The sequence below is a fragment of the Ustilago hordei genome (assembly GCF_900519145.1).
Source record: "Ustilago hordei strain Uho2 genome assembly, contig: UHO2_contig_03, whole genome shotgun sequence".
Taxonomy (NCBI): domain Eukaryota; kingdom Fungi; phylum Basidiomycota; class Ustilaginomycetes; order Ustilaginales; family Ustilaginaceae; genus Ustilago; species Ustilago hordei.
In genome coordinates, this window is record NW_024545288.1 from 505,223 (window position 1) to 531,115 (window position 25,893).

General features: G+C 53.4%; 8 protein-coding genes across 8 annotated transcripts; 4 read left to right on the forward strand and 4 right to left on the reverse strand.

The window, feature by feature from the left end:
* Nucleotides 1-179: 179 nt before the first annotated feature.
* On the reverse strand, nt 180-3,173 carry UHO2_01800 (uncharacterized protein; the record flags this gene model as incomplete). The annotated part of the gene is made up of 1 exon (XM_041559237.1): nt 180-3,173. The coding sequence occupies one exon, from the start codon at nt 3,171-3,173 to the stop codon at nt 180-182; it is 2,994 nt and encodes a 997-aa protein (XP_041415171.1).
* Nucleotides 3,174-4,909: 1,736 nt separating this feature from the next.
* UHO2_01801 (uncharacterized protein) lies at nt 4,910-6,454 on the forward strand (the record flags this gene model as incomplete). Its single annotated transcript, XM_041559238.1, has 1 exon — nt 4,910-6,454. The coding sequence occupies one exon, from the start codon at nt 4,910-4,912 to the stop codon at nt 6,452-6,454; it is 1,545 nt and encodes a 514-aa protein (XP_041415172.1).
* A 106-nt stretch (nt 6,455-6,560) lies between these two features.
* Nucleotides 6,561-8,501, reverse strand: UHO2_01802 (uncharacterized protein; the record flags this gene model as incomplete). The annotated part of the gene is made up of 1 exon (XM_041559239.1): nt 6,561-8,501. One exon carries the CDS (start codon nt 8,499-8,501, stop codon nt 6,561-6,563), a length of 1,941 nt encoding a protein of 646 aa, XP_041415173.1.
* A 299-nt stretch (nt 8,502-8,800) lies between these two features.
* On the forward strand, nt 8,801-9,637 carry UHO2_01803 (uncharacterized protein; the record flags this gene model as incomplete). Its single annotated transcript, XM_041559240.1, has 1 exon — nt 8,801-9,637. One exon carries the CDS (start codon nt 8,801-8,803, stop codon nt 9,635-9,637), a length of 837 nt encoding a protein of 278 aa, XP_041415174.1.
* A 224-nt stretch (nt 9,638-9,861) lies between these two features.
* Nucleotides 9,862-16,845, reverse strand: UHO2_01804 (uncharacterized protein; the record flags this gene model as incomplete). The annotated part of the gene is made up of 1 exon (XM_041559241.1): nt 9,862-16,845. The coding sequence occupies one exon, from the start codon at nt 16,843-16,845 to the stop codon at nt 9,862-9,864; it is 6,984 nt and encodes a 2,327-aa protein (XP_041415175.1).
* A 2,183-nt stretch (nt 16,846-19,028) lies between these two features.
* Nucleotides 19,029-20,135, forward strand: UHO2_01805 (uncharacterized protein; the record flags this gene model as incomplete). The annotated part of the gene is made up of 1 exon (XM_041559242.1): nt 19,029-20,135. One exon carries the CDS (start codon nt 19,029-19,031, stop codon nt 20,133-20,135), a length of 1,107 nt encoding a protein of 368 aa, XP_041415176.1.
* A 624-nt stretch (nt 20,136-20,759) lies between these two features.
* UHO2_01806 (putative translation elongation factor 2 -putative) lies at nt 20,760-24,236 on the reverse strand (the record flags this gene model as incomplete). The annotated part of the gene is made up of 1 exon (XM_041559243.1): nt 20,760-24,236. One exon carries the CDS (start codon nt 24,234-24,236, stop codon nt 20,760-20,762), a length of 3,477 nt encoding a protein of 1,158 aa, XP_041415177.1.
* Nucleotides 24,237-24,630: 394 nt separating this feature from the next.
* On the forward strand, nt 24,631-25,758 carry UHO2_01807 (putative U5 snRNP-specific 40 kD protein (novel WD-40 repeat protein); the record flags this gene model as incomplete). Its single annotated transcript, XM_041559244.1, has 1 exon — nt 24,631-25,758. One exon carries the CDS (start codon nt 24,631-24,633, stop codon nt 25,756-25,758), a length of 1,128 nt encoding a protein of 375 aa, XP_041415178.1.
* Nucleotides 25,759-25,893: the final 135 nt, after the last annotated feature.

The following is a 25,893-nucleotide window of genomic DNA, read 5'->3' on the forward strand; positions in this document are numbered from 1 at the left end:
TATTTCGGAGACAAGTGCTTCAGCTAAGCAAAAAAGGCGCCCATGATTCTCAACATCACACATCCAATCGACGGCTTTTAGCGATGCAAATCAACCGACATTGGTAAGAATGCGATGTGTAGGATACAATGATCGAGTCCTTCCTTGAATCGTCCAAGTGTATTGTGGAATGGAGAGGTTTATTTCTTTGCCCCGAAACCGCCTCTCTTCCTAGTAGATGCTCCACTAGGTGGTGCATGAGTACTATACTTAACACTAGCTCCCTTTTTCCATTCCGCTCCCTTGTCCACTGCGGGCGAATTCTTCCTTGACCCTCTCTCCCCTCCGCCAACTTTGGGTTGTTGTGGTTGGCCTGCATCGGGGGCGATAAGTTTCGTTAGTGCGCCTCGGTCTGCTGCAATACGCGGTCTGACGTCTTTTATGGGCCCGGTGGTGGCAGGCTTGCGATTTGTAGAGGCGATACCTTTGATCGATAGTCCTTGATCTTCTTTCGCTGCAGTGTTAGAAAGAGTGGTTTTCCAACGACCGTAGGGAGTGCTAGCAGGAGGTGCAACTGATTCTGGCTCTGGGGAGAGTGAGCCGCATTTGGCTCTACCTGCAATTCGGATCCCCACTCCAGCACGGGTCTTGCTCCCTACTCGGCCTGTTTTTCCACTTGATTTCCTGTCTCCTGAAGCTTTGCCTTTGGGCGGGGCATCAAGCATCCCTCCTCGTCTCCAAACTCCTTCTTCAGGCTTACTCTTCCCATTTCTCCCCCCACCCTTGTTTTGATTCTGGGTAGAAGTCTTAGGCACCGATTCAGTTTCGGTATGAGCAGCAGAAGATGTGATTGGCTTGACAGGAGTAAGGGTCACCCCCCAGTCATCAAGATCTGGAAGTTCATCACCGAGTTCGTCGTCTGCTGCCCAATCGAATGACATTTGTTTCCTGGAGGTTGGTTCGGGTGTTTTCTCTTCATCTTTCTTCATTTCCTCCTCCTTTGCCTCTTTGTTCGTTTCCTTGTGCTGTGATGGTTCTGCTGGTGCTGGTGTTGCTGAAGTAGACGTTGGTGGCGTAGGCTCCTCTGCCTTGACCTCAGTGCAGGGCAGGTCGTCCTTTGGCTCAGCGGGCGAGGAGAACAGATCATCTTTTACTGTTGGGATAGTTTGCACCCTCTGCGCCACCGGTGTTTCGGTCTTCGATGCAATTGCTGCTAGCTGAGGCTTAGCTTCATCGTTCAAGCTAACCTTCTCGATACTCTGCACCAAATCCTCACCACCACTTTTAGAAGCAAAGTTCGAGGTGGGAAGTGAAACTGTAGCACTACCCTGTACAGGATTGGTGGTCGTCAATTTCACATCCTTCTCCTTACTCTGACTAGCTCTTCTACCCCTTATCCTCTCAGATTTATCTCTTTTCAAAGAACGTTTCTTCTCTAACCCTCCGGCGTTTACCTGCAAACTATCCGCTCCTTCTTGCGCTTTACCTTTCCTCTCCCTCCCTTCCGAAAAGAGGTTTTCAGTCTCAACATCCGCATCGTCCCCATCTGAATCTTGCGTCAAGGGCAACTGCAACCTCCCCGAAGCTGGCGACAATCGCTTCATCCCTCCCTCTACCCCGGCTGGAGTAGGCAAAGGTGAAGTCCGACCCTTATCTTCAAGCTGAGGCGATTTTGCTAGTAGACCAAGATGCGTGGGTGAGGGAGTTCTCGATTTCCCATATTTGATCGAAGATGGCGGGGGGAGTGGAGAATGGCGTTTGTCTTTCGAGGTTCTTGCGGCTCGTTGGATATCTTCGAATACTTCGACATCGTCTTTACGATCGTCGTCATCGTCTCCACTCCAATTCGCTTCGAGGGTTGAGGAGGATGGCAGTTTGGAGAAGAGAGAAGATTTGCGCGGTTCGGAGTTTCCCCAACCAAACGCATCCAGGCTGCGAGAGGGGGGCGCTTTGGCACCGTCCTCAGAATCAGGTGAGTCGCATCCGAGGGACGGGGTTGGGGGAACTACAATTCCTTGCCACCCATCTTGGTCGCCATCTGCTGGAGGATCGATTTTGAAAGTCTTCCCAACAGTAGCGAAGGAAACGTTAGATGTGGGGTACTCTTCTTCCGCACCCTCTGCCAGTTTTTGCATAACGCTGATTTCTTGTCCCAAGCTCAATTGCAAGCCGTTCGGGCGATGACTGGGTCGTTTGCGATCAAGACCGGTTTGCACTCCGAGTAGGTTGCTTGCTGAGAATCCCGATCCGATCGTATGCGACATATTGGAGCTAGATGACGAGGTATTTGCACTGTTGTGGCTAGGTGCTGGTTTTGGAGCCCACATACTCGCACTGGTCCCCAACCCCGAACGAGCGTTACCAAGACGATCCAGCATTGAGTCGATCTGACCATTCCCTCCTCCTCCCTGCGAGCTGCCGAGTGCGAGCGGTTCACCATGTAAATCACTCCTACCCGACTTGAGCGGGGACCCGATTGAAGCGTTAGACGCCGCTCTACCGCGCAAATGCAATGCATCGTCCAATGCACTCCTGACATTGTCTGGACTCGGTGCAAGGGGTACTGACTGTTTCAGCGGCGTCAAACCCAAACCGAGACCGCTTGCACGTGCTGCATCATCATCTTGACTATTCGAATGCGAGTGGCGAGGATAGATAGGATAATGAGGTGTTGCGGGAGTTTGGGGTCCACCACGCTGCGATAGCTTAAGCGGAGTTTCCGGGATAGGGTGGGAAGCGCTTAGTGGTGTGCGAGTGTTGAGTGGTGAGACTGGGCCATTGTTGCGTGCAGGACTGGTGAGTGGTAGAGGAGAGGGGATCTTTGCGCTGGGTCTGCGAATGCCTTGTGAGGGGGTTGTACGGAAGGGTGATGTAGATTCTTGCTGATTGGAGGGCGAAGGTGTGGTGGTGGATGATGGGGAGGCCTCTGCTGCACTGTTGTGATTAGCATTGCGCGATTTGGGTGGGGGAGTCTGCGCCATATCCATGCGTCCTCGTAAAGATCGGGAGGATTTGTCTCGGGCTGGTGTTTTGGGTGATGGTTTGGCGGTGGCTTTTGGCGCAGGAGGAGGAGACATGTGAGAGGTAGGATTGGCGTTGGGCTTGGGAGCGTAGATGCTCTGGCTAGCCCCACCGCCAATCCAGCCATCTTCATCCTGCTCGAGGTCTATGACGGGTGTCTTTGTTTTCGCCATCTTTGCGAGCATTATCCGGGTGCGTCGAATGCAGGGTTGATGCGCTCGTTCAAGTCGTTCCTAGACAGGCGCTCTCCTGCTTTGATCTTTGAACCTGTGCCTATTGTAGCACCGAATGCGATGATGTCGTCAAGGCTGGGTGGAGGCGTGCTGAGCAAAGTCGTCCCAGCTGATCCACCTCGCTAGTATGAGCTGACTTTGCGTTCGACTCGAAGAATGTTGGGGAACAATGCGTATGGTGGAGCTTGGTGCGCCCGCTAAATGTAGTCGACCTTGTGCGTACTTCTTTGTGGCCGAAGGTGGTTCAGGATTGATCCGAGATGTGGTGGATGAATGCTTTGGATCTTTGAAAACTGTGATACCATAGGTATTCAGTTGTATCTACGGCAAAGAGAGAGCGTTTGGTGGCTAGCGCAAGAAAAGACGTGGTTGCGACATGAGCAGAGTGATCCAATAGAGTCTAGTCGAGCTTGCGGATGCGTTGATGGCAAAGGTAGGATAGACGTGGTGGCGAGTGATAGCGGCCAAAGAGATGGAGCAGTGGGGCGACTTAAAGATTTAGAAGATACTGCGACAGTTAACGATTAGAGCATGCTTTGGTGTCGCAGGTGTCTGAGTCGAAGACGCTGAAAGAGAGATGGCCGTGCAAGGGCAACGGTGGTTCCGGTCCGGTATGGGCGAGACTTATGCGGTGGCTGCGGCTGTATACAGCATCAATGGCACAGCTGGGCGACGGAAGGAGGTTTAGAGAGAGTCGCGAAGATGAAGGTGAAGACAGAGTCACAACGATGAAGAAAGGGAGAAAGGAGCCAAAGCGGCACGACTTGGATGAAAAGGAATCAGAATATGCAGTTGACTATACTTCGGGGGGATCGGCAATGCGCTGTTAAGACGATTCCGGACAGTGAAGAGCACAAACGTTGACACCAGCAGCAAAGCAAGCCACCAACCGAGCCTCAGTGACCTTTTTCACATAGCCAAACACAATCCGTTCTCATCAAGCTCCGACCCCTTGGTTGCAAGCACCTGACGTTGCCATCACAAGCGATATCAGAGTTGGTAGGACAAGCGTCGTGAGTCTGTGCAAGGTGGCTTTTGCATTAATTTCATTTCTCTCTTTCTTTTCTGCTTCATTTCTCTTTTCCCTTTGCGTTGTCGATTTCGGTCCTGGCTTCCAAAACTTATCGTGCGAATGGATAGATGCGCACTTTTCAACGGTGAGCCAAGGGGCACGTGACCAACGCGCATCACTCCATTTCGTCGCAACGCTTTGAGCCATTTCGCTCGCTCTCCTCTCTTCCTTCTTCTCCCTCCCCTCCCTTGTTGTTTCTTATACAGCTTTTCTTGTATTTCGTTCTCGCGCGCATTCTGCCTCGCTTACACGCGACGCTCGACCGACTGTTGCCCCTTACGGTCACGGCCGGGAGCTCGCAAGCGACTCGCTCCAGTTAGGCAATTTAACATGCTTTCTTTCTTTCTTTCTTTCAATTTTCGGTCTCTCTCTCCAATTTTCACGCGTTGGCAAGAGCGATAACTCAGCGTTGACTGATTTCAGGGCACTCGTGCGACAGTACTGTCAGCGGAGTGTAGAGGCTTCCAAGTGGAAGCCTGCCTTTTCAGCGCGGTTGGACCCTGCGTTGCTGAATCGTGGGATCCATCTTGCAACTCAGCACGACAAGTTTCATAGCTGAGATTGTGCTCGCCACCATCTTCCACTCCACCATCACCTCCCGGAAATGTCAAACTTTGCTGATCCAGAAGAGCTCGACCCTTGGGCTGCCGAGCCATCGCAACCCGGTTCGTCAGCCAACAACGCTATCATCCTCGACGAACCACCAGAAGATGCTCCACCTCCGCCGTACTCCGTTCCCCCGCGTCGAGGTTTCCACCAGCCACAAGTCTCCACCAGCAACATCGATGGAGCTGGCACACATGTCAAATCCACCGGCATGGAAGGTCGAGACCAGCTTCTCCTCTTCGTCTTTATTCACGGCTTCAAAGGATCCTCCGAAACAACTTTCGAAGATTTTCCCTCCCGTCTCACATACAACCTTCAAGAAACCTACCCTGGCTTACATGTCAAATCCGTCGTATATCCAACCTACGACACTCGTGGCAGTCTCGCTGCAGCTGTCGATTTGTTTGTCGAATGGCTGACAGAGCAAACGGTGAAGCTGGAGTCGAAGCCAGAGATCGATGCGAGCACAGGAGACATCCTGCCCGATTCCGGGAAAGGTGGTGGGATGGGCAGTGTCAAGATTGTTCTAGCGGGGCATTCTATGGGTGGTTTGGTAGCTGTTGATGCTGCGCTCGCGATTGCACAGAACAGCGCTGAACAACAGCAGAGGATACCGAACGAGAAGCGATCCAGCTTAAAACTCTGGCCCAGAGTAGTCGGCGTGCTAGCGTTCGACACTCCGTACTATGGCGTACATCCAGGAGTCTTTAAGCATGGGATCAACAAGTATGCCGCTTACTTGCAGGCCGCGCAGAACATCGGCACTTTTCTCGCACCGATCGGTGTCGGCCTTGCGGCTAGGTGGAACTCTGAACGTCAATCGCAGGGTCCAACACAGGCTTCTAGGTCAAATAACAGCACTAGAGCTACTCCCTCCAGTAGCAACAGCAACAGCAACAATAACGACGCCGCAGCCTCCGCAAGTGCCTCTTCAAACTGGCGGACAGCCCTCATGGCCACCGGAGCAGTCGCCCTCGCTTCTGGTGCTGCTGCCTCCGCAGCTTACTTCAACAAAGACAAAATCAACGGTGCCTACGGTTGGGTTTCCGACCATCTCGCTTTCGTCTCCAATCTTTGGGACGACAACGCCCTCCGTGCCCGATTAGACCGGTTAGTTGACCAACCGCAGATCTTGTTCCATTGCTATTATACTCGATTACCAGCTTCTTCGCGCGCTGCAAACCCCACCAATGCAGGACAGGCAAGGGATAGAACATTCATAATCCTTCCTCCTCGTTCAGCCCGATGTGCGGGAAGCTTTGAGGCGACGGACAATATCAAGGCAACAGATGAGGTGGATGCGCATATTAGTATGTTCTCTGCGAAGAACAATCCGAGGTATTTTGATCTAGGCTTGAAGACGAATGGGTTGATAGCGATGTGTCTGGACAATGAGACAAGGTTTGGAGATCAATTGCATGCGCAGGAGGAGGCGGAAGAGAGAAGGCAGGAGTTGGAGGAGGAGAAGGGGTTGAGAGATGGTGATGCTGAGTTGGACGAGTTGAAGAAGGAGGCTGTGCATGATACGCAGGCGCAGTCTTAGGGCGAAATTTTGGCTGGAATACAATATACCCTTTGAACCATGGCCATCATACAGTATGATTGTGTGCCGCTTTGTGGTGTATTGAATTGTGAGGATGTCATGTAATCTACAATGCTTCAAGATAATCTATGAGCGCAGAAAGAATATCTTTCGTCTTCAGACTAGCTTCTCCTGTCGCATCAACTGAAACCTCATCATCACCAATATTCTCTCTATATTCCCTCAACACCCCTCCCACATCCTTCCACCCAAGCCCCTTTCTTCTCAGCAACACACTGACATGATCTTTCACCGCATCATCTTCCATCACCACCCAAGCCAACACGGTATCTAGCAGTTGCAGACTGAACAAACCTTGTTCTAGCTTTGCCAGGTAAAACTCTTCTCCATCCTCCTCCTCCTCTGTCGTTCTTGCAATCGAGTCCAAGCGGGAAGTGAGTGCATCGCGAAGATCCAATAGTTGATCCACTTTTTGGTAACCCTCACTAACGAACTTGGCCAGCAATCGGATCCGAGGCATACTCTCGGAAGCTAGATGGGTGAACATGGATACCAGGATGCCGAGGATGTGTTCTGCGTCAGCAAGTGTCACTGTTGTTCGACCTCGTTTACTTGAAGTGTTGCAGTCCATGAAGATGCTGTACAGGGGTGAGAGACCGCCTGCTTCGACGATCCGTTCGCATGCAGCTCCACCTGCGGGACCTGACGAGGCGTGATCGAGGACTTTGACCGCGCGAACTCGACCGAAAGATTTCTTCTCTTTCATGAGGATCACCATCAATTCCACTCCTTCTCCTACAAGCAATAAGGTCTTGTTGGGAGGATGGAAGAGGGAGAGACAGAGAGAATCGAAGATGTTTTCGACAAATTCTTCCTCTTCCCCTCCTTCTGGATTTCTTCGGCGGTAGCGGGAGAGGATGGTGAGAAGGACGTCGATGCCATTCTCGCCTCCGACCTTTCTGTCTGACTTCGTTGCACCAAGTGCGGCTTGATTTGGCGGGGAAGACTGCAACAAAATAGCTAAAAGCTCGGCTGCATAACTTGCGTTCTGATCCACCGTCTCCCTCTTTGTAGCTAACCTTGTTAACGTCCATTGTAAAAAGCTGGTTGATTTTACCAGTAGCTCCGATAACGCCGGTCGAGACGAAACAAGATTCTCTATCGCTCCCAAAGTATGATATATCGCCTGGGCATCATTCTCTACTTCCACTGCCCTCCCGGTTGCTTCTTCCGGTGGCAGATCCGGATCGAGCCAATCGTCAAACCTTCCAAGATTCGACACCAACAAATCCAAGAGACTCTGCTGCAAGAACGCCTCCACCAACACATTCATCGCTTCCAGCCCACTCTCCCCCTCACCCTCCTCCGCATCAGGATTGGCGGAATCGAGAACATCATCATCCGTCAACTCTTCAATCACCTGTATTGCGCTAGCTGCGATATCTGCATTCTCGTGACTTAGTAGACCTGCTAAACTGGACGCTCCACCTAGCTTTACGAATTCGGGATAGAAGAGTATCGGTTGGGTAGTAAGAACGAGGAGAGACTTGAGTTCAGCGTCGAGATCCGCTTCAGAGTCGATAAAGCGCGTGGGGTCGGAGGAGTATTTGGTTCTCATTTCGGCGTTTTTGTTGATTGCTCTTTCGAAGCGCAGTAGCTGCTTGCGCAGGGAGGGAAGGTTAGAGGTGGCAGATGGATCAGTGGAGGAGGAGGAGCCGGAAGGGTCGTTGTTGGAATCCATGATGTCGAGGATTTGTTTCTGTTCAGCGGTAAGTCCGCCGCCGAAGAATCGGCCATCTTCTTGGTCGTCATCTGAAAAGAAGTATGTTTCGTCCTCTTCATTTGGAGCATCTTGGCCTTCACCTTCCTCGTCAGCTACTCGGGCGGCTTTCGCTGGGCGAGCGGTAGGGTCGTCTGATGATGGCGTGGGTTGGGTAGATGATGAGGAGGCTGGGGAGGGGTCATCGGGTTTTGGAGCTGTCCAGTTGCGTTTGTTGACTGCTGCGGAGGGGAGAGAGGGGAGCTTGAAGAGTTTGTCCACGTCCATGTTCACCGCTGCACTGCCTGTATCGCTGCAGTGATGGCGTCAGTGGTGGGTACGGGTGAGTTCGATGGAGCATTTGTGAGAGAAGGAAGGACGAGAGCAACAACAACACTCGAGGTCTCAAATGCATAATCGCGAGAGAAACACAAAAAAATAAAAGTGGAGTTGTTCCGATATCCGACATTTTCAACACCTTTCCATCACTTTCATTCACCTTCCCTTCACACAACCATCACATCTGCACACCGACATTCTCACATACGGACTTCACCGTTCAAGCTTAGAGAGCTAGATCTGTCAACATGGCCAGCTACCCAGCTTCAAGCTCGGCAGCTTCTGGCTCCAGCGAAGACCCGTATGCACCTTTTTACTATTGGGACACAACTGCAAACAATTGGGCGTTTGACTACAACTCTTACTACGCCACATATGGCTACTCTGCCGACTACTACACAGCTTCTAACGGAGACGGCGCATCGTCTTCAACAGCTGCTGTAGGAGCATACCCAACCTCCGCAGACGCAAGGAACCCTTACTACTACAGCCAACCCTCCTCTTCCGCTCCCACCTACGACTTTTCCGCACCCATCATCGACCCTTTTGCCTCCACCCCCACCACCTCTACCACTAAAGAAGAAACGCGATACGACGAACACGGACGCATCATCCCCGGCAAGCTCCGCAAAGGCGAAACTCGTCCAACCGTCCTCCGTCGAGCAGCTGGCAAGATTTGGGAGGATCAAACCCTTCTCGAATGGGATCCTTCCCACAAACGCCTCTTTGTCGGTGACTTGGGTAATGACGTTTCGGACGAAACCCTCACCGCTGCGTTTGACAAGTATCCTTCGTTCTCGAAAGCAAGAGTGGTGAGGAAGAAAGATGGCAAAGGGAAAGGCTATGGGTTTGTTGCCTTTGCTGATCCAGAAGACTTTTTGAGGGCGTGGAAGGAGATGGATGGGAAATATATCGGCTCTAGGCCATGTAGGTTGAAGAAAGCGGCTGATGTGGTGAATCCCGTGGAGATTGGGGCGAGAAAGGATAGAATGTTGGCAATTAGTGCGAAAGAGGATAGGAAGAGTCATAAGCAGAAAATGGGCGGGGCGGTGGGCAAGGGGGTCAGGAGGATTGGGATGAAGTAGTGCCTGAACACGTCCTTCGTATCATCATGCTGCTCAATGTCAAATCTTGGAAAAGAGGAAATGGTCACACAAAACACAGGCTGTGAGAGGATACCCTTTTCCAAACGATTGTTCGTATGTGATTATCAAGTAACGGAGACGCTCCAAAGATGAAGAATGAGGAAAGCGAGCGTGGGTGCTGGTAACAAGCTAAGCAGAATGACAGGTGGTTGAGTAAAGCTCCTCTACGAGACTCGAACGACAATTGCTCCCGGCTCGTCCTTAACATTCCTCGTCGTCGGATCAAACGCTCTAGGAGCATCTGCGAATGGCAGTACACTCCTCAATCTCGGACAAATATCTCCACTCTCCGCTGCCCTCTTCACCGCCTCCAGTGCTTCTTTGCAATCCTCGCCCGTGTCCACACCGACCCATTCGTATCCTATATTCTTCCTGTCCTTCTTAAAGAAGGCCCTCCTCAAGCTTCTGAAGTGAGACTTGAGGTTGGGGTTAGCCGTACCATGTTTGTCACCGAAGCAGGTGCAGTATTGCCCATCGAAGGCGAGAATACGACGAGAAGCATCGTAGATCTTACGTCCACCGACGGTGTCTACGATGAGATCGAAGGAGGATTCGTGGAGAGAGTTGATGGCCCAGAGTGGTTCGCCGATGACGACTTCGTGCGCCCCGTTGGCTTGGCATACTGCTACGCCATCAGAGACGGACGGAGGACATTGGGCGACGATGACCAGACCGAGACCAACGGACTCTTGCATGGTGAGGAGACCGACACCATCGTGTGCATTGAGTATGAGAACACGAGCGCCTCGCTCGAGTTGGTTGCAGTGGTTCTGGACGAGTTGGTGAGCCATAACTCCCGCTGAAGGCAAAGCGGCGATCTGTTCGGTCGTCAGGCAGTCGCTAGGTGCATGGCAGATGCGGAGGTGGTCAACGACCATGAACTCAGCAAGAGCACCGGACTTGCGGCTGTCCTGCAGGCCGAAGACGACATCACCTTTACGCATCTTCTTGACTTCGTAGCCGCACTCGACGATGCGTCCACAGAAGCTACGTCCAGGAACGAAGCCAAATGCATTGTCACTTCGAAACTTTTCGCGGAGAAGCAATTTGTCCGTCTCGTCAATAGCAACGGCGATCACCTGGACCAAGACCTGGTGCGAGCCAATCTTGCGAGGTGGAGGCGTGTGTGCAGTGATGGACAGCGTCGTCAACGACAACTCATCCTGAAGGTGCTCAGGAAGGTCCGACGAGTTTTTGCGATCACCATTGAGGTCGACGCTCTTCTTGCGCTTGACTACCGACCTGTTCTTGCTGGCGAAAGCGCCGCTGGTGACGGCAACAGACTGCATAGTGGTGCGGCTGTTGAGCAGGTCATCGACGTTGCTGCTGAAACGCTTGGGATCTTTGTTGGGTCGGTAGCTGGTTGGCACCGTGGGCATCGAGGTGGGGATGGTGCTCGAGAGACTCAAAGCCGACTGCGAAGCCGAAGGAGAAGAGTCGTCACTGCCAGACGAAGCGCCTGAGCCTCGACCAACGACCGAGGGGGCACCAATTACCGACGGAGGGCTGAGCGACTCGATAGCTGACTCGCTCACAGGAGCCAGCTCGTCGGCCGACATGCGAGAACGAGCAATGGGCGGGTGCAGGTACTGGTTGGTCGAAGCCCCAAGTGGTGCATTGCGCACAACCGCTGGCGAGCTAATTGCACTGATAACAGAGCTGCCACGCGACAGCGTCGAAGCAGGAAGAGGTGGGTAAGGGCTTGGCGAGACCGGTCGAGATGGGTAGGGCGACAAGCCGACGACTTCTTCGTTCTCACCAGGTACTTGGCTTTCCCATTCGTTGATGGCGGACATTAGCGAGTGTCGATTGCCTGTCTGAGCCAGCGTAGGGACAGCGGGGCTAGGAGACAAGGCACACATCTTCTTGGCGTACGGCGAAAGCTCGTGGTGGTTGACATAAGTGTACTCGGGTCGTGGGCTGCTGCGGAACGAAGCTGAGTGGACGCTCGAAGACACGTGAGAGCCGACTGATCGACCAGACTGACTTGGCACAGCATTAGGAGCTGGGGAGACGGAGCGACTACCCAAGGCGTGATCCGAGGATGCGGATGCAGCACTGTAGGCGTAGAGTTGGGACGATGAGCTCGAGATCGATGCGGCTCCCTGATAAGGTGTTGGAATCTGCGGCACAGGGGGTGCATCGGCCATGATCCTGCTCAGCGATGCCGAATGTGGGATAGGACCAGGCGAGGCGCTGCGTCGCTTCGAGTTGGGGCTGGCCGGCTGAGTGGTGCGCACTGGGCGAGGCGGAGATGCTAGCACTGAACCAGAGGCGAGAGGAACGACTTGACCAACAACGGGAGTCACCTGCAAGGCCTGCACTGGGACGGCGGCGGGAGCAGATGCAAAGATTGGAGCTGGTGCTGATGCTGGAGCTGGAACTGGCGCCGGTGCCGAAGCTGTTGCTGGAGCAAGCTGAGTCTTCTTCTCCTGAGCACACGTACGGCGCAACTGCGAAGAGTCGATTGTGGTGGCAACAAGACCAGGAGGCAAGCTGAGACCCTTGCCTTTGTATTCCTTCCAGATGCCCTTCTTTCCTGGTGCCATCGATTTGGATCTCGAGAGGATGTCGCTGGAGGCATTCGCCTTCGAGTTCGATCGCGTGGCCGTGCGCTGGCTCGACGACCTCGACATGAGAGGAGGACGCTGAGGCGCAGAGCCGTCGTCGTGCTCAGCGATGGTGGGCGTGCCAGGCACTTGCGACGAAGTAAAGGAGTTGCGCGATTCAAGCGCAGGCGGCGTGGGAGGTATCAGATTGATGCCAACTCCGGGAACCATCTGAGGCTTGCCCATGGGAGTGCGATCGTCGTGAGACACAGCCATGACTTCAGTCATTGCTGGGGGCGGTGGCATGGGAAGCTTCTTCTCTGAGTTCTCGAGTGCTGCTGGAATAGCCGAAGCTGGCTCGGAAGCTGCAGACTCGGTCGCCACAGCCTTCTCCACCTCCGGCTGCTTGGTGGTCATCTCAGCCTCGGGGGATGTGAGAGCGGTGCTAGCAACGCTGGCTTCAGATGATGTCGGGATACCACTGTGTTCCGCGCTCAAAGCGTCGTCGACAACTTCCTCGCGCACTGGGACCGGGAGTGAAGAGGAGTGGGTAGCCGCTTCAGGCTTGATGGATGGCTGAACCACTGGTGCGGCCTGAGCATGAGCGACAGCCTCTGACTTGTTGACCTCGGCGACTGGCGCGACAACTTGAGGAGACTCGAGCTTGGGCAGCGCGAACGAGCTGAATCCATCCATCGACTTCATCTGCTCGGAGAGAGTCCGCTGGTGTTCGGGACGAGCATCGACAGAAGCTGCGACATCGACGTTTTGAGCCGGCGCTGCCGTAGCAGCCAACACCGTGGGATAGACAGGGAACGTCGTGTCGGCAAGAGCATTGAGATCGTGCGCAGTGTAGAACTTCTGCGGCGAGGTCTCGGCACCTGCAGCGGTCTGGATGTCAGCCGTGCTCTGCGAAGGAGTGGTGAACTGGTTGACTGTCTCGGACTGCGCCATTGCGGGTGGCGCTGTTGCTTGCTCCGACACGGCGACTGGGGAGCTGCTGACGTCGTCAGTCGCGCGCTGCTTACCAAGAGCCTTTGCGGATGGAGAAGCAGGTGCGGGCACAGATGCTTCGGCAGCGACGGGTGCTGGAGACGCCGAGATAGAAGACGAGCTATTGCTGGTGGGAAGCTTGGCAGCCTCAACGATGGAGGATCGATCGCTCTTGTTGGATGCAGAGCCAACGGAGTCAACCGACGCCTTGCGCTTGTGCTTGCTCTTGTCTTTCTTCTTTTTTTCTTTCTTCTCTTTGCTTGGAGAACGAAACTGGATGCCGAAGAGCGTGTCTGCCAACGATCGAGAAGCTTTGGGCTTCAAAGCCGACTTTGCAGGCGCAGGCTTGTCCTTGCTGGCGACAGGTGTCGCTGCCTGCTTGCTTGGCGACATGCCTGCAGATGAGGGTGCGCTGGGGACGCTGTTTTGGGACAGAGACACGAACAAAGTGCTGCGAGTGTCCTCCACTGGGTTCTGGGGTTGAGGGCTCTTGGCTTCGAGCTTGCCCTCAGAGATCGCAAGACCACCCATCTCGGCGGGCTTCTTCGACTTAGGACGTGGACGGTTGAGAAGTGACACCTTCGGCTGCTCTGGGCCAGCTCCGTTTGGAGCAAGAGCTACGCCATTGGGACCTGCCTTGGGCAGAGTTGCAGCCGTGATAGTCTCGTCATCTGCCTCCTCGAGAGTCTGACATCCGGCAGGAGGGCTTTCGCCTCCTTGTGATTGGTTCAGGAGCCAGACAGCGGCAAAGCTATGTGCAAGACCGGTGTCGGTGCTATTGTGCTTGTCGCCATTGACGCCATTGGCAGCAGCAGCTTCAACGCGCTTCTGTCGGACCTCGTTCATGGCCCTTTGCGCCTCAGCGTCGGCATCCTGATCGGCAGTCGTGGCAGGGACCACATCTGAGGCGATATCGGCGGCTGCACGCGAAGGCTGCTCAGAGTCGTGCAAACTCTTGTTGATGGTGGCATCCGATTGACCGAAGCGGTCAAACTTGTCGAGCATGTTCGAGATAGATGGACCGAAAAAGTCTTCACCGACATTCATCTTGCGGAGACGATCCTGCTCAGCATGCGACTTTGCCCTAAGGTCAGCATCATCATCGGAAAGCTCGGCATCCGAGCCAGAGTCGGCATCGCCATGGCGGCGCTTGGACGATTCAGGTCGACCGAGAATGCCGCTGACGGCGAAAGAGGTGCCAAGGCTGATGTCGCTGATGCGTCGCTGAGCGGTGCCCGGTCGAGAGGATCGAGAGGTGCGAATACTTGGTCGTTGCGAGGGAGCAATGGAAGCAGTGTCAGCCGAGACACTTTCTTCAGATGGCTTCGTGCGTATGCGAGCTTGTAGGAGCGCTGCCACCGCAGCAGCTTCCTCGTCTGCCTCTTCAGCGTCGTCTTTTGCCGTGGGCGTGCTTCGACCGCTTGTGGCAGATTTGTAGTCGCTGACTTCGGAAGCGCGAGATACGAGCTGAGGCCTGTCAAGGGTAGTGGCAAGCTCTGGTGCGGCCACGGCCTGTTCGAGGACGGGTACGGCGGCTGGGGCTGGCGACTCCTGCCGAGCGGTCGTTGCAGATGGCTCAATGATGTGGATCTGCACGCCAGAAGGAGCGATGGGAGTCACTTGGTCAACGCTGGCGTCCTGCTGACTCTGTGCTGAAGCTTGTCTAGAGTGAAGGCGAGCTTCGTACTCGCCGTACGTGCGACTCGGACCTTTGCCTTTGATCGACTTGTGCGCACGCATCTCCTGATGATAGTTGTGGCCGACACTGGACGCCTCCTCGTCTTCCTCAGCGACAACATCCAAGGTGGGTTGGCCGCCAGTGACAAGACCGTCATCGGAAGACATTTCGGATTCTTCATCCGAGTCCTCAGGGGTGGCCTGCTCCTCCTCTTCTTCTGAGACTGCATTCTCTTCTGCTGACTCTTGCTCCTCGAGGCGATCAGCGAGTAACTGTGCAGTAGTTGGCGGTGCAACAGGTGCCGCCGGGCTAGCTTCAGCAGCTGTTGTCATAGTCTGAGTTGGTGGCTGGGCCGGTAGAGGTGGAGACGGTGCGACGTATTGTGCTGTTGATGGCTGTTGCGTGGTTGCTCGTGGTGCTGCGAGTGCGACTGGTGCATAGGTCTGTGCTGGCGGACTTGAAGGGGCGACGGTCGGCGGCGATGCTGGCGCAGCGGGCACGACTTGTTGCTGCGGTGTAACTGGCAATGAGGGGTCAACGTACTGGTACGCGACAGCCTGGGGATGCACTAGTTGCTGTGGATACTGCTGCTGTTGGTATACTTGCTGCTGTTGGAGCTGCTGAGGGTCATGGATCATCGTGACCGGCACCGTTGCTTGGGGAATCAGGACAGGTGCCGATGCACCTGCACCCGACACGAGGGTTGATGCTTGCAACGACATGGAGGAAGGATACTGTGCCACGTTGATGGAAGATGTAGAAGCAACTGGAGAGTAGACGGGGGAGATGGGTGTCACCACCTGAGCAGGCTGCAAGTGGACTGCGGCAACTTGTGGCTCGGAAAGCATTGAGATGGGTGTTGGTGACATGTCTCCAATGACTTGCGACGCAGCGCGGGCAAGGAGATCCTGCTGTACCACACCTGGATCACGTTGGACCTGCTGGAACTGTGCATCCTGTTGGAGCTCTTTCTTGATACGTTTTGCTACCATGCTGCTGCGCTTTTCGCTGTTGCGGGGAGGCTTGGGAGCCAATGTTGGCATGGTCTCCCACACCTTTGCAGTCTCTGTGCCGGACATGGACTTGACAAAGTTGTTCCAGTCGGAGGAGCCGCCCTGAGCGGCAACACGGCTGCTTGTGCTACGAGTGCGACCCATGGAGGCAGCGGGGCTGACAGGGCGTGCTAGGTCGAGATTGGACTCCGACATGGCATTGGAGCGCGCTAGTGAGACGGTGGAAGGCTGGCGCATGAGATTGGGAGCTTGCTGCCCCAGAGGAGCGACGCCAGAGTGGCGCCTCATGAGGGAGGTGGAGCTCTTGTTGGGCAGCAAAGGCACAGGTGGTGGAGCTGGATTGGAAGAGGTTCGTATTCTGCTGCTGGATGTTGGGCCGCGGTGATCGCTTCTGGCGCCATGAGGCTGGGTAGAGGCTTTGATGGAGTCGGAAATGCGTGGGAAGCCAGGTGGAGCTGCGATATGAGGTTCGGAAAAGACACTGCCGGCAAGGCTTGGTGGCCGAGAAGAGTACCTGTTGCGAGGGAGGCTGCCGGCTTCCCACCAACGACCTTTCCTTGGGCTAGCACTCACGTCTGTGGGAGCAATGCTACTCTCGCCGTCATGGTAGATGCTGCCACCTGAAATGGATGGCGCACGAGACTTGTTCTTGCTGCGAAAGAGGCTGAAACGGCTGGTATTGCTCTTTGCGGACATGACTGAAGGTGCTTGACTGTAGACACCACCTGCCAAGGTGAGTGCTCGATTTGCCTGAAACATGTTGCCGGCCAGAATGGAGTCGGGTTTATCGGGTGCATTGGGAAGGTCCGGGGGTGCTTGGTAGCGCGCACTCCTTGGAGGCTTTGCTGCAACCGGCTCGGTATACCTCTGTGAGGGCCGGTTGAGGATGGCGTCCATGAAGCTCGTTTTCGTCATTTTGAGATATTAAAGCGAGTCTCGCTGTCAGCGGATCCAGATGTGAGTGTTGGAGATGATGCGACTGGAGGCGTCAGAGGGCGATGGACGTCTCAAGGCGCGAGAAGCGTCGTTTGCCAGGTGCTATAAAGGAAGCAGCGTAGCTATTGAGATCACGAGATTGAGAGCATAAGCGGTATTTGCTTGGGCGGTTGGGTTTCACTGAGAAGAGAGTGGGGTAAAGAGTGTAAGAGAAGCTGAGCAAACCGGAGTGCGTGAACGAGGGGTCAATAAAGGCGAGCTGAGTCCAGTCAAGGAAGAAGAGAGCTTCCAGAGTGTGTGAGTAGTGTGAGGAGAGAGGAGGAAGAGTAAGCTGGAAGCCAGACGGTGACCGCAAGTGACAGGTTCAAGGGATCGAGCTGATCAATGTCGTTTCGCTTCGCACGCCGACGATATGATGCGTAAAAAGTCATGAAAATAAATAGTAAAAGTTAAAAGGAGACCCGGTCAAAAGTCGCTGTGTGCAGTTAAATGTGGATGGAATTGTGGATGGATGGATGGATGGATGGATGGATGGATGGATGGATGGATGGATGGATGGATGGATGCTGCAACAGAACAGCAAAAGAACACAATTTCTATGGCGCAACGGCGATCCATTTGTCCGTGTCCCCTCGCACAGCAATAGCAGCATGAACGCCGAACCAAGACAGGACAAGCCAACAGATGATCCCAGAAAAGACGACGGAAAAATAAGACAAATCTAAAACGTCTGAGGTCGTTTGCAAAGTGTTTTTCCGTCAAAAGCCAGATGAACTAACTCACCTCTCTCTCTCTCTCTCTCTCTCTCTCTCTCTCTCTCTCTGACTTTGCTGTTGACGTAGAGTCGCACAGAGGGAAGAGAGCCGGCCAGCTTTGGATGGGTGTTAGAGGAACTCAAACCGTTGCGCTGGGAAGGTCCAAAGTGGCAGTCCGAAACCGATTGTCCGACGGCTTGTGTTTAGTTAGTTTTTCCTCATTCGACATGACCTGAGACAAGGGATGAGGATGAGAGTGTATTTTTGGAGGTGTGATTTCATCTGATCCCAAGCGAGCCAGCCACTAAGGAGGGCTCTTCTCAAGGGCCCTCGATCTCGGCCCTTGTTTCCTGATTGTGCCTCGTACTCGACAGCGACCCCTGGCCTGTGCCTCGCGCTGATCTTTGTGTTTGATGATGCGCTCACTCTGCATGACTTTTAAAGAGTCGGAATCCAACCTTTGCCTGCCCTTTCTCTCTGCTGTATCCCCGTCTGCCAGTCTTGCTGCGCCTTGCTGCGCCTTGCTGCGCCTCAAACCGTTCATTCTCACAGGTCCCTGACTGCGACCCTTGACTTAACCTAAAATTGCTTGGTCTCATTGATCTGCTTGTCATCGTTCAGGGATTATCTCTGAAGAATTGTTAATCAAAATTCAGGAAAAAGGTTGCGAAAATTGAGGTCACAAAAATCGCACTGAGATTCTCAAGCACTGGTGGCGCATCGGGCCATCTTGAATCGAGACTGAAGATGGCACTGTTTGACAGGCAGTGCCTCAATAGAGACTCAGAGAAGGCAAGACCAAGTGCTCGACGACGAGATGAATCCGATCCAACGGACATCCTGCGAGTGGAAGAGCTATTGAGGGGAGCTGGTCATAGTCAAACCTCCTCAGGCCCTCGAGCGTGGCATCGACGATGAGCTTGTAACAGATCGCTTCAGCCCGATATCCGAGTATGTGCCGATACACTCATCACAGTGTGCTCTTGGGTTATTTCATGCGAATGCAGCCTTGTCATCCCAACAAAGGGCCCACACCCAACCGTGTTTGCGAGGGCTCGAAAAAGGAGGCAGCAAACACACTATCACAATCACGCACTTGTGATTGTCGCCACGTATCTCCGCCTCCAGCCTCCAGCCATCCAGCTCGGACCACTTGCGAAAGTTTATCAGACCTGCCAACCTTCTAATCACATTTGCTACCCTCCATTGTTCGAGCGACTCAGCTGCAGAGTCACCTACAGCCTCCTCCCATACTTGATTTTGACTTGTCCAGTCTGTTGGACGCAAGCCAGGACCCGAATGCTATAAAGTCCCGGATCAAGTCTCCTCTCAGGTCCGCGCCACCACCCCCATCCTCCCAGTCCACCTCTTCCGTTCCCTCCTGTCCACATCATCACATCCATCGCCATGAGTCTGTTCGCATCGCAGCGACTGCCTTCCGGTCACAATGTCCTCATCCAACAGTCACGATCCCCTGGCGCTTACCGCATGTACAGCGTGCTAGAGGGAAGACGCGAGATCAGGTTGGTCCCCTTACGTATCAGAAGCGGCAGCAAACTCAACAACACAGCTTCAGCATCCCGCCTGCATCGCTCAAGATCCCGCCTGTTGGACCCACATCCTCGAGTCACCAGTAACAGTCACAAGCACGTTGCCAAATTCTTCGACAACATCGCAGCCATGCAAGAGGAGGAAAACCACTGGCAAGATATCAAAGAGCCTCGTTCCAGACGTTCGACCAATCAAATCAAGGGAAAAGACTTCAACTTTCTCCAACAACAGCTCGAGAGGACGAACTTGTGGAAGCACCAGGAAGATCGGATTCTCAGAGAGGGTCTGAATATAATCCCCAAACATCGTCCAGCCGGGCAAGGCGTCTCAAGGTCTCAAAACCTCGCTCATCATCGCGTCAACAAGCGACGTGGGACGCTAGCGCAACAGCAACAAGCTCAACGACTGGCCCAGCTTGAGGCTCAGCAGTGGATCATCTTGGCCGAGCTCAAGCGTCTCTCACTCAACAATAAGGCTCAAGATGAACTTTTGCGAGAGATGAGATCATTACTCGAGGCTCAGCAGCCATTTAAGGTGTCCAAAGATCCTTCCATGTTTTCCAGGGCCATGAGTGTCGTCACAGAGCTGCGAGATTGGCTGCGTGTCACTCTCTCCGAAATGCTGCAAGACGCGACAGAAGCTCGCAATCTAGCTCCTGCCGAAGAGAAACCTAGTGGACGCCAGGTTATTAGTAGGAACGCCGTCAAGGCCATCTCCTTTGGGCTTTTCTATCCGATCCTCCACTATCACGCTGTGACTACCAGTGCGGCTGACATCATGGGGGTTTTCTTGCAGACTGCTTCGTTGCCAATGGTCCTCGCCATGAACCCTAGCGTAGCCAAAGCATGTCATCGAATCAAAAAGAGAGGAGTGCTGAAAGGTCTCTTCGGTGGCAAGAAGCTCCGTCGCTCTCTCTCCAGCTCTCTCTCCAGTCACGGATATCGAAAAGATGTTAGGAGGTAACGGGAATATCGGCTCGTTGAGACCGGTGACCCGATAAGGCTCGGACATACCGGCTAAGTAGATGTTCGAGGAGGGAGAAGGTAGTTTCCCGTTGTGCTTCGTCCACTGCTGTAGATATATAAGAAGTGACACTTAGTTAATAGTCCCTGTAAAAAGAACCATCCATTGTTAAAAAAGTGAGGAGGACAGGTCCCGATGATCAACGATCGGTGATAGTCGGAGCACAGTATTGCTGCTGTTTTAGAACATAAACGTATATACTCGTGCCGTACTTGGAGCCTGAGGAACGATCGTTCAAGCTCTATGCTAGGAAGTTGGGCATCACACCATACTGAAAGTAGGTCGAGGTCCACGACCCGGCTCCGGACCTGATCCGTAAACCGCAACCGTGCCTCATCCTAAAAATGGAGCGGGGTCTCGAGACTCACCTCTGAGCTCTCTTTGTTGAGCAGACTTTGCTATCTTTGATACGTTCACTTCCACAATCATCATCAGTAAAAACATGCCGATGCCTCATTCATGCTCAATCACATTTCACGCTGCTGCCAACACAATCTGTCACTAGTCAATGGCGATTGGGAAATGTGAATGCAATTGTGATTCCATGATGCTTAAGTGGCTGCATCAGTTGGACTTCAAAGTCCTCTGCTTCTCCGCAGCCTCCACAATCCTCTCGGTTACGAACATGCCCTTCCTCTTCCTCACACCATCCATATACTTCTTCGCAACATTCTCTCTATCACCCTTTTCACCCAAATCTTCCAGCTCTTCTTCTGTCCTTGGAACCCAGAACGGATCCAAATCGAACAATTCAAACCCTTTGAAGATCAACTGTGGACTAGCTGCGCCTGATGTCCTCTTTCTGATTTCGTCCGCAAATCCGAAACTTTCCACGACGGGAAGGAGGGAGCCGACGGTGAAGAAACTTGTTCCTTCCTTCATCTCCTCGCTGATGATCTTACCTCTTCGTTTAGCCAAGACTGCATGGACCTTGCCAAGAACTTCGGTAGAAGCTTGAATATCACACGAGTACATAGCTAGCATTAAACGAGGGGACCAGTCCAACAACCCCTGTTTGCAGCTTTCTCGGAATGTCGACATCAGCGGGCCTGTAACTGAAGAGACTGAAGTTGATGCCGTGGAAGAGGCATTGAGGGCGATTGATTCGAGGAAGAACGCCAAACCTTGCATTGGTTCTGCGCACAAGGGTCCTGCCGAGGTAGCCATTTGAAAGCCGGAATCGATGCTTTCGTTGAGCGAAGAAATATTCACACCCCGAGACGTTGAGCAAGTGTCATCGGAGACAGACATCTTGTGAAGGGCTTCAGAGAGTTCTTTTGCCTCATGAGCCTCTCCCGCATTAGCATGAGCCGGGGTGGCGATACCTGTAGATCGACGTGTAGCAGCTCGGCTCGGATCCGTTCTATTCCTCAAACTGGAACGTCCACTAACCGTCCTATCGACCAATATATTGGCACCAACTCTCCTAGGCCCAAACGAGACAATCTTCTCCACAACCTCCCTCCAATCTTCACCCGTTCTATCCTGCCCGCACTTCTCCAGCACCGTCTGAAGAGTCTGCCAAAACTTATCCGCACGAACAGTCTTACTTGCTTGTGAACCCGCTGCATCTACCGATCCCGCCTCTTCTTCCGCTTCGGCAACTCCATGGGCGGTACTACGATTCTGCAACCTTGTCAACGTCTGTGTGTTTGCCAGCAAGAACTCTACCACCGGCTTCGGCAGGGGTACAGCTCGAACCCGGTAAGATACAACCCCGTTGGCAACGCTACCGTCCATTGTACCTCTCGGCGCACCTTCTGCTTTCGGGGGAGGCATTTCCGGAGCACGCACACATGTTTCTCGGAAAGGCACAAGGGGAGGACTGACCTGAATCTCGCACCTGGCAAATCTTTCTCGGAGATCCTTCAGACATCGTTCCAGGTGCAGTTCTCCAGCGGTAAGAATGACGTGTTCACCTGTATCCTGGACAAGCGACTCGACGCAAGGATCGGCCTGATTGAGCAGTTTGAGTCCTTCAATAAGCTTTGGCATGTCTTGAGGGTTGACTGGCTCCAATGCAACACGCACTATGGGGGCGGAGAGCATGTTGATACCTGCCAAGTTGACGAATGTGGATGATGCGAGGGCTGGGTCGATCGTCGTCGGATCCTGGTGGCGTTCGATGGGGTAGGATTGGATGAGGGAGGGGGAGCAAAGTGTAGCATTGCGAAGAACTTTACCTTCCATACCTCGGATAGCGAAGACATTGCCCGCGGGGACTTCGTTGACAGCGAGAAGATCGCGACCCATGATCATGTAGAGGGATTCGAGTTGGATCGCTTTGATGTGCTTGACGTTGGATGGATGCGATGGAGCGAGAGAGGTGTTGTACTTGGGGAGGAGGGCGTACATCCATTGACCTGCACGAAGTGTTCCCGAATAGAGCCGTGCGAAACCGAGCACAACTTCATCGGCTCCGTCATCTTCCTCTTCCTCTTCCTCTGCTTTCTCCTTCTCCGCCTGAGCCTCATTCTCCCGTTGGACTCGTGCAGCACGCTGCGCCTCAGCCTCTCCCAGACTAGTTCCATTCGCTTCACCAGTCGCATCGCCCACGCCACCCTCCATCGTAGCACCAGTAGCAGCCAACGCTGCCTTGACAGCAGCCTGACGCTCCCTACTCTCCTTCGCCCTCTCCCTCATCTGCTCCGCCGTCATCGGTGCCTTCTTCGCCTCAGGCAGATCTTCCTTCTTGACCGCAAACATCTTACTGACATACGCGACTCGATTCGATTTAGGCCCGATCTCGGCATTCATCAGATGCTCCTCCAGCGGTGTCTTAGCCTTGTAATTACCTCTGTCGAAATAACTCATATCCGGATTGAGCATCATCGGAATCCTCTTTGCCTGCGCTTTACTCGTCGGTGGAATAACATAGACGATCGCAGCAAACGCACAGCTCGCAAGCGGCAACCACTGACTGACAATAGCCTTGATGAGTGTAGCTGGATCTTTCGATCTAAGATCGCGTGGATGCACTTTCAGATTGAGCGAGTTGACGATCTTCTCGATCTTCTCCTGGTCTCGGCTCTCGATGACAGCGTCGTAGACGGACCAGATGTTTTCGAGGACAAATTGGACGAACATGGGTTTGAGAGGTCGTTTTTCTCTCTCCTTCTGCTTTTGACTGAGAACACGCTTTGTCTTGGGATCAAAGTAGAAGTCGCCCCAGAGGACTTTGCGGAGCTTTGATTCTTGAATGCCCATCTTTTTGGCGTAAAGCATGGCGAAACGTTCGAGACGGAAGGCCCAGTTGTCCATGGCGGAAGCAAAGATGACATTTCCTTTTGATGGGTCGAAGTAGATATCTTCGTCGTCTCGCTCTTCACGATTTTGGTCGTCGTTGTCGTCATCAGCTGCATCATCACCAGCAGCGGCGGCGATAGAGTCGTCCTTGGCTTGCTTCCGTGCAGCAATACGCTTCTCACGCTCCTCGTGCCATCGTTCGTCATCATCCATACGCGCCGAAGCAAAGAAGGACCCTACTACGGCGTTGACTTGCTCGATGACCTGGATCAAATGGTGGTAAGCCTCATTTGGGGAGAGCTTCAGCTCGGTAATAAGTCGATCTACCTTGTTGAGAACGAGGATCGGCTCGAGCCCATCCTGCCATGCCTGTCGCAACACCGTAACAGTCTGCGCACAGACGCCTTCGACGACATCAACGATAAGCAGAGCGCCATCACAAAGTCTTGATGCGGTGGAAACCTCCGAAGAGAAATCGACGTGGCCAGGGGTGTCGATGAGGTTGATCATAAAATCTTGGATTGGTGGAAGATTATCTGGGTCCCATCCCTTTGTTGGATCGTGAACACGCATCTTGACCGAGAGCGATACTGCCGAAGCTTCCATGGTAATACCTCGTTCCTGTTCATCTTCTCTTGAGTCGAGATATCGGATTTGACCGGCCATACGAGCCGAGATGATGTTGTTGGCGGCAAGAAGCGAGTCGGCAAAGGAAGACTTGCCGTGGTCAACGTGACCTATCAATGTGCAGCAGCGCACATTGTGCGAGCTGAATCGCTTGCCATCGGAGGCCATCTTGAGCGTGCGGCGATGCTGCTACTGGATGTAGAAGCTGCAAGGTCAATTGTGGTGGAAGAAAGAAGGAGAGCTGTTGCTGAGTCGGCTAGAAATCCAACCGAGTTGCTCTTCTTGTTGCTGCTGCTGGAAGAAAAGCCAAAAAGCTGCTGTAGAAAACGTGTGGAGGAGAGAAGCCCCGATTGCCTTCGGATCTGCATTTCAATCATCGGGCAAATTTCGATTCTAGAAACACACGGAAGCGGAAGTCGGATTTCTCCACTCTCGGTTCGCTGTTTTGGTACCTTGTTCTCGCTCGACCCTTCCTTCGTCCTTTCCCTTCCCGCGATCACATCGTCTATCATCACCAACATTCGATCCCCTCGCGTTCCTATCCCTCACGAATCTTTTCATTATGGCGGAGAAGCGCAAGACCTCACCTCCTATCTCATACCGCGAGGCATCCCTAGTCAAACGTCAACGACAGGACGACGATGTCCCAAACTCGCAACAAATCGCAATCGCTTCCTCCAAAGATGGCCGGGACAAAGGTCTCATCCGTTCCGTTAAGCGCACTTCATCCCTCTCACATCCCATCCTTGGCTTGACAGGAGCACACACCTCCGAAATCCTTGATGTCAAGTTCTCCCGCGACGGCTCTCGCATTGCTGCAGCATCAGCCGACCGAACCATCTCGATCTGGAGCGTCTACGGTGATTGTGCCAACATCGGTCAGCTCAAAGGGCATTCCAAGGCAGTCTCATGTCTTGCATTCAGTAGCAACATTTCAGATACGCTCTATTCAGGTTCTGCAGACGGTACGATCATCGTATGGAGTATCACGACGGGTGAGAAGCAGAGGAGATTGAGGGCTCACCGTGCGATTGTCAACTGCGTTTCTGCCACTTGTTCAGGGCCGGAGCTGATAGTCTCTGCGTCAGATGATGGGAGAGTGATGATTTGGGATCCGGAAGCAAAGGAGCCGCTTGACATTCTGGAAGTGGAATACCCAGTCACCGCAGTCGCATTCTCCGATGACTCCAGTCAGATCTATGTCGGAGGCATCGACAATCAAATTCATATCTACGACCTTACTCGCAAATCTATCATTCTTTCGCTACGTGGGCATATGGATACAATCACATCCGTATCCCTCAGCCCCTCCGGATCTCACCTATTGTCAACCGCATTCGACGACACCTTGAGGATTTGGGATGTGCGCCCATTCGCACCAGAACCCAACCCAGCAGATCCAAATGCAAACACAGCAAATCCGAGACTCTATAGAACACTCAGAGGGACAACTTTTGGCGGGTTTGAGAACCTATTGATCAAAGCAGGCTGGAGTGCGGATGGGGAGAAGGTGGTTGCGGGAGGTGCGGATAGGACCTGTACGATTTGGGATGTGGAATCGTCGACGATCCTGTACAAGTTGCCAGGGCATAAGGGAACGTGTACGGCTGCGGTGTTTCATCCGAGAGAGCCTATAGTGGTTTCTTGTTCCACAGATATGACCTTGTTGCTGGGCGAGATCGATCCTTGATCCAAGAGGTTGCTGGAATCTTCATCAGGGTTTGTACCATGTATCAATATTTTCCGTAATGCTCAGTCACGCCAGCGATTGTGAAGGTGCGGTGTCGGTCTTTGTATTGCATGAGTGTGTTCGATGGGTCAGTGG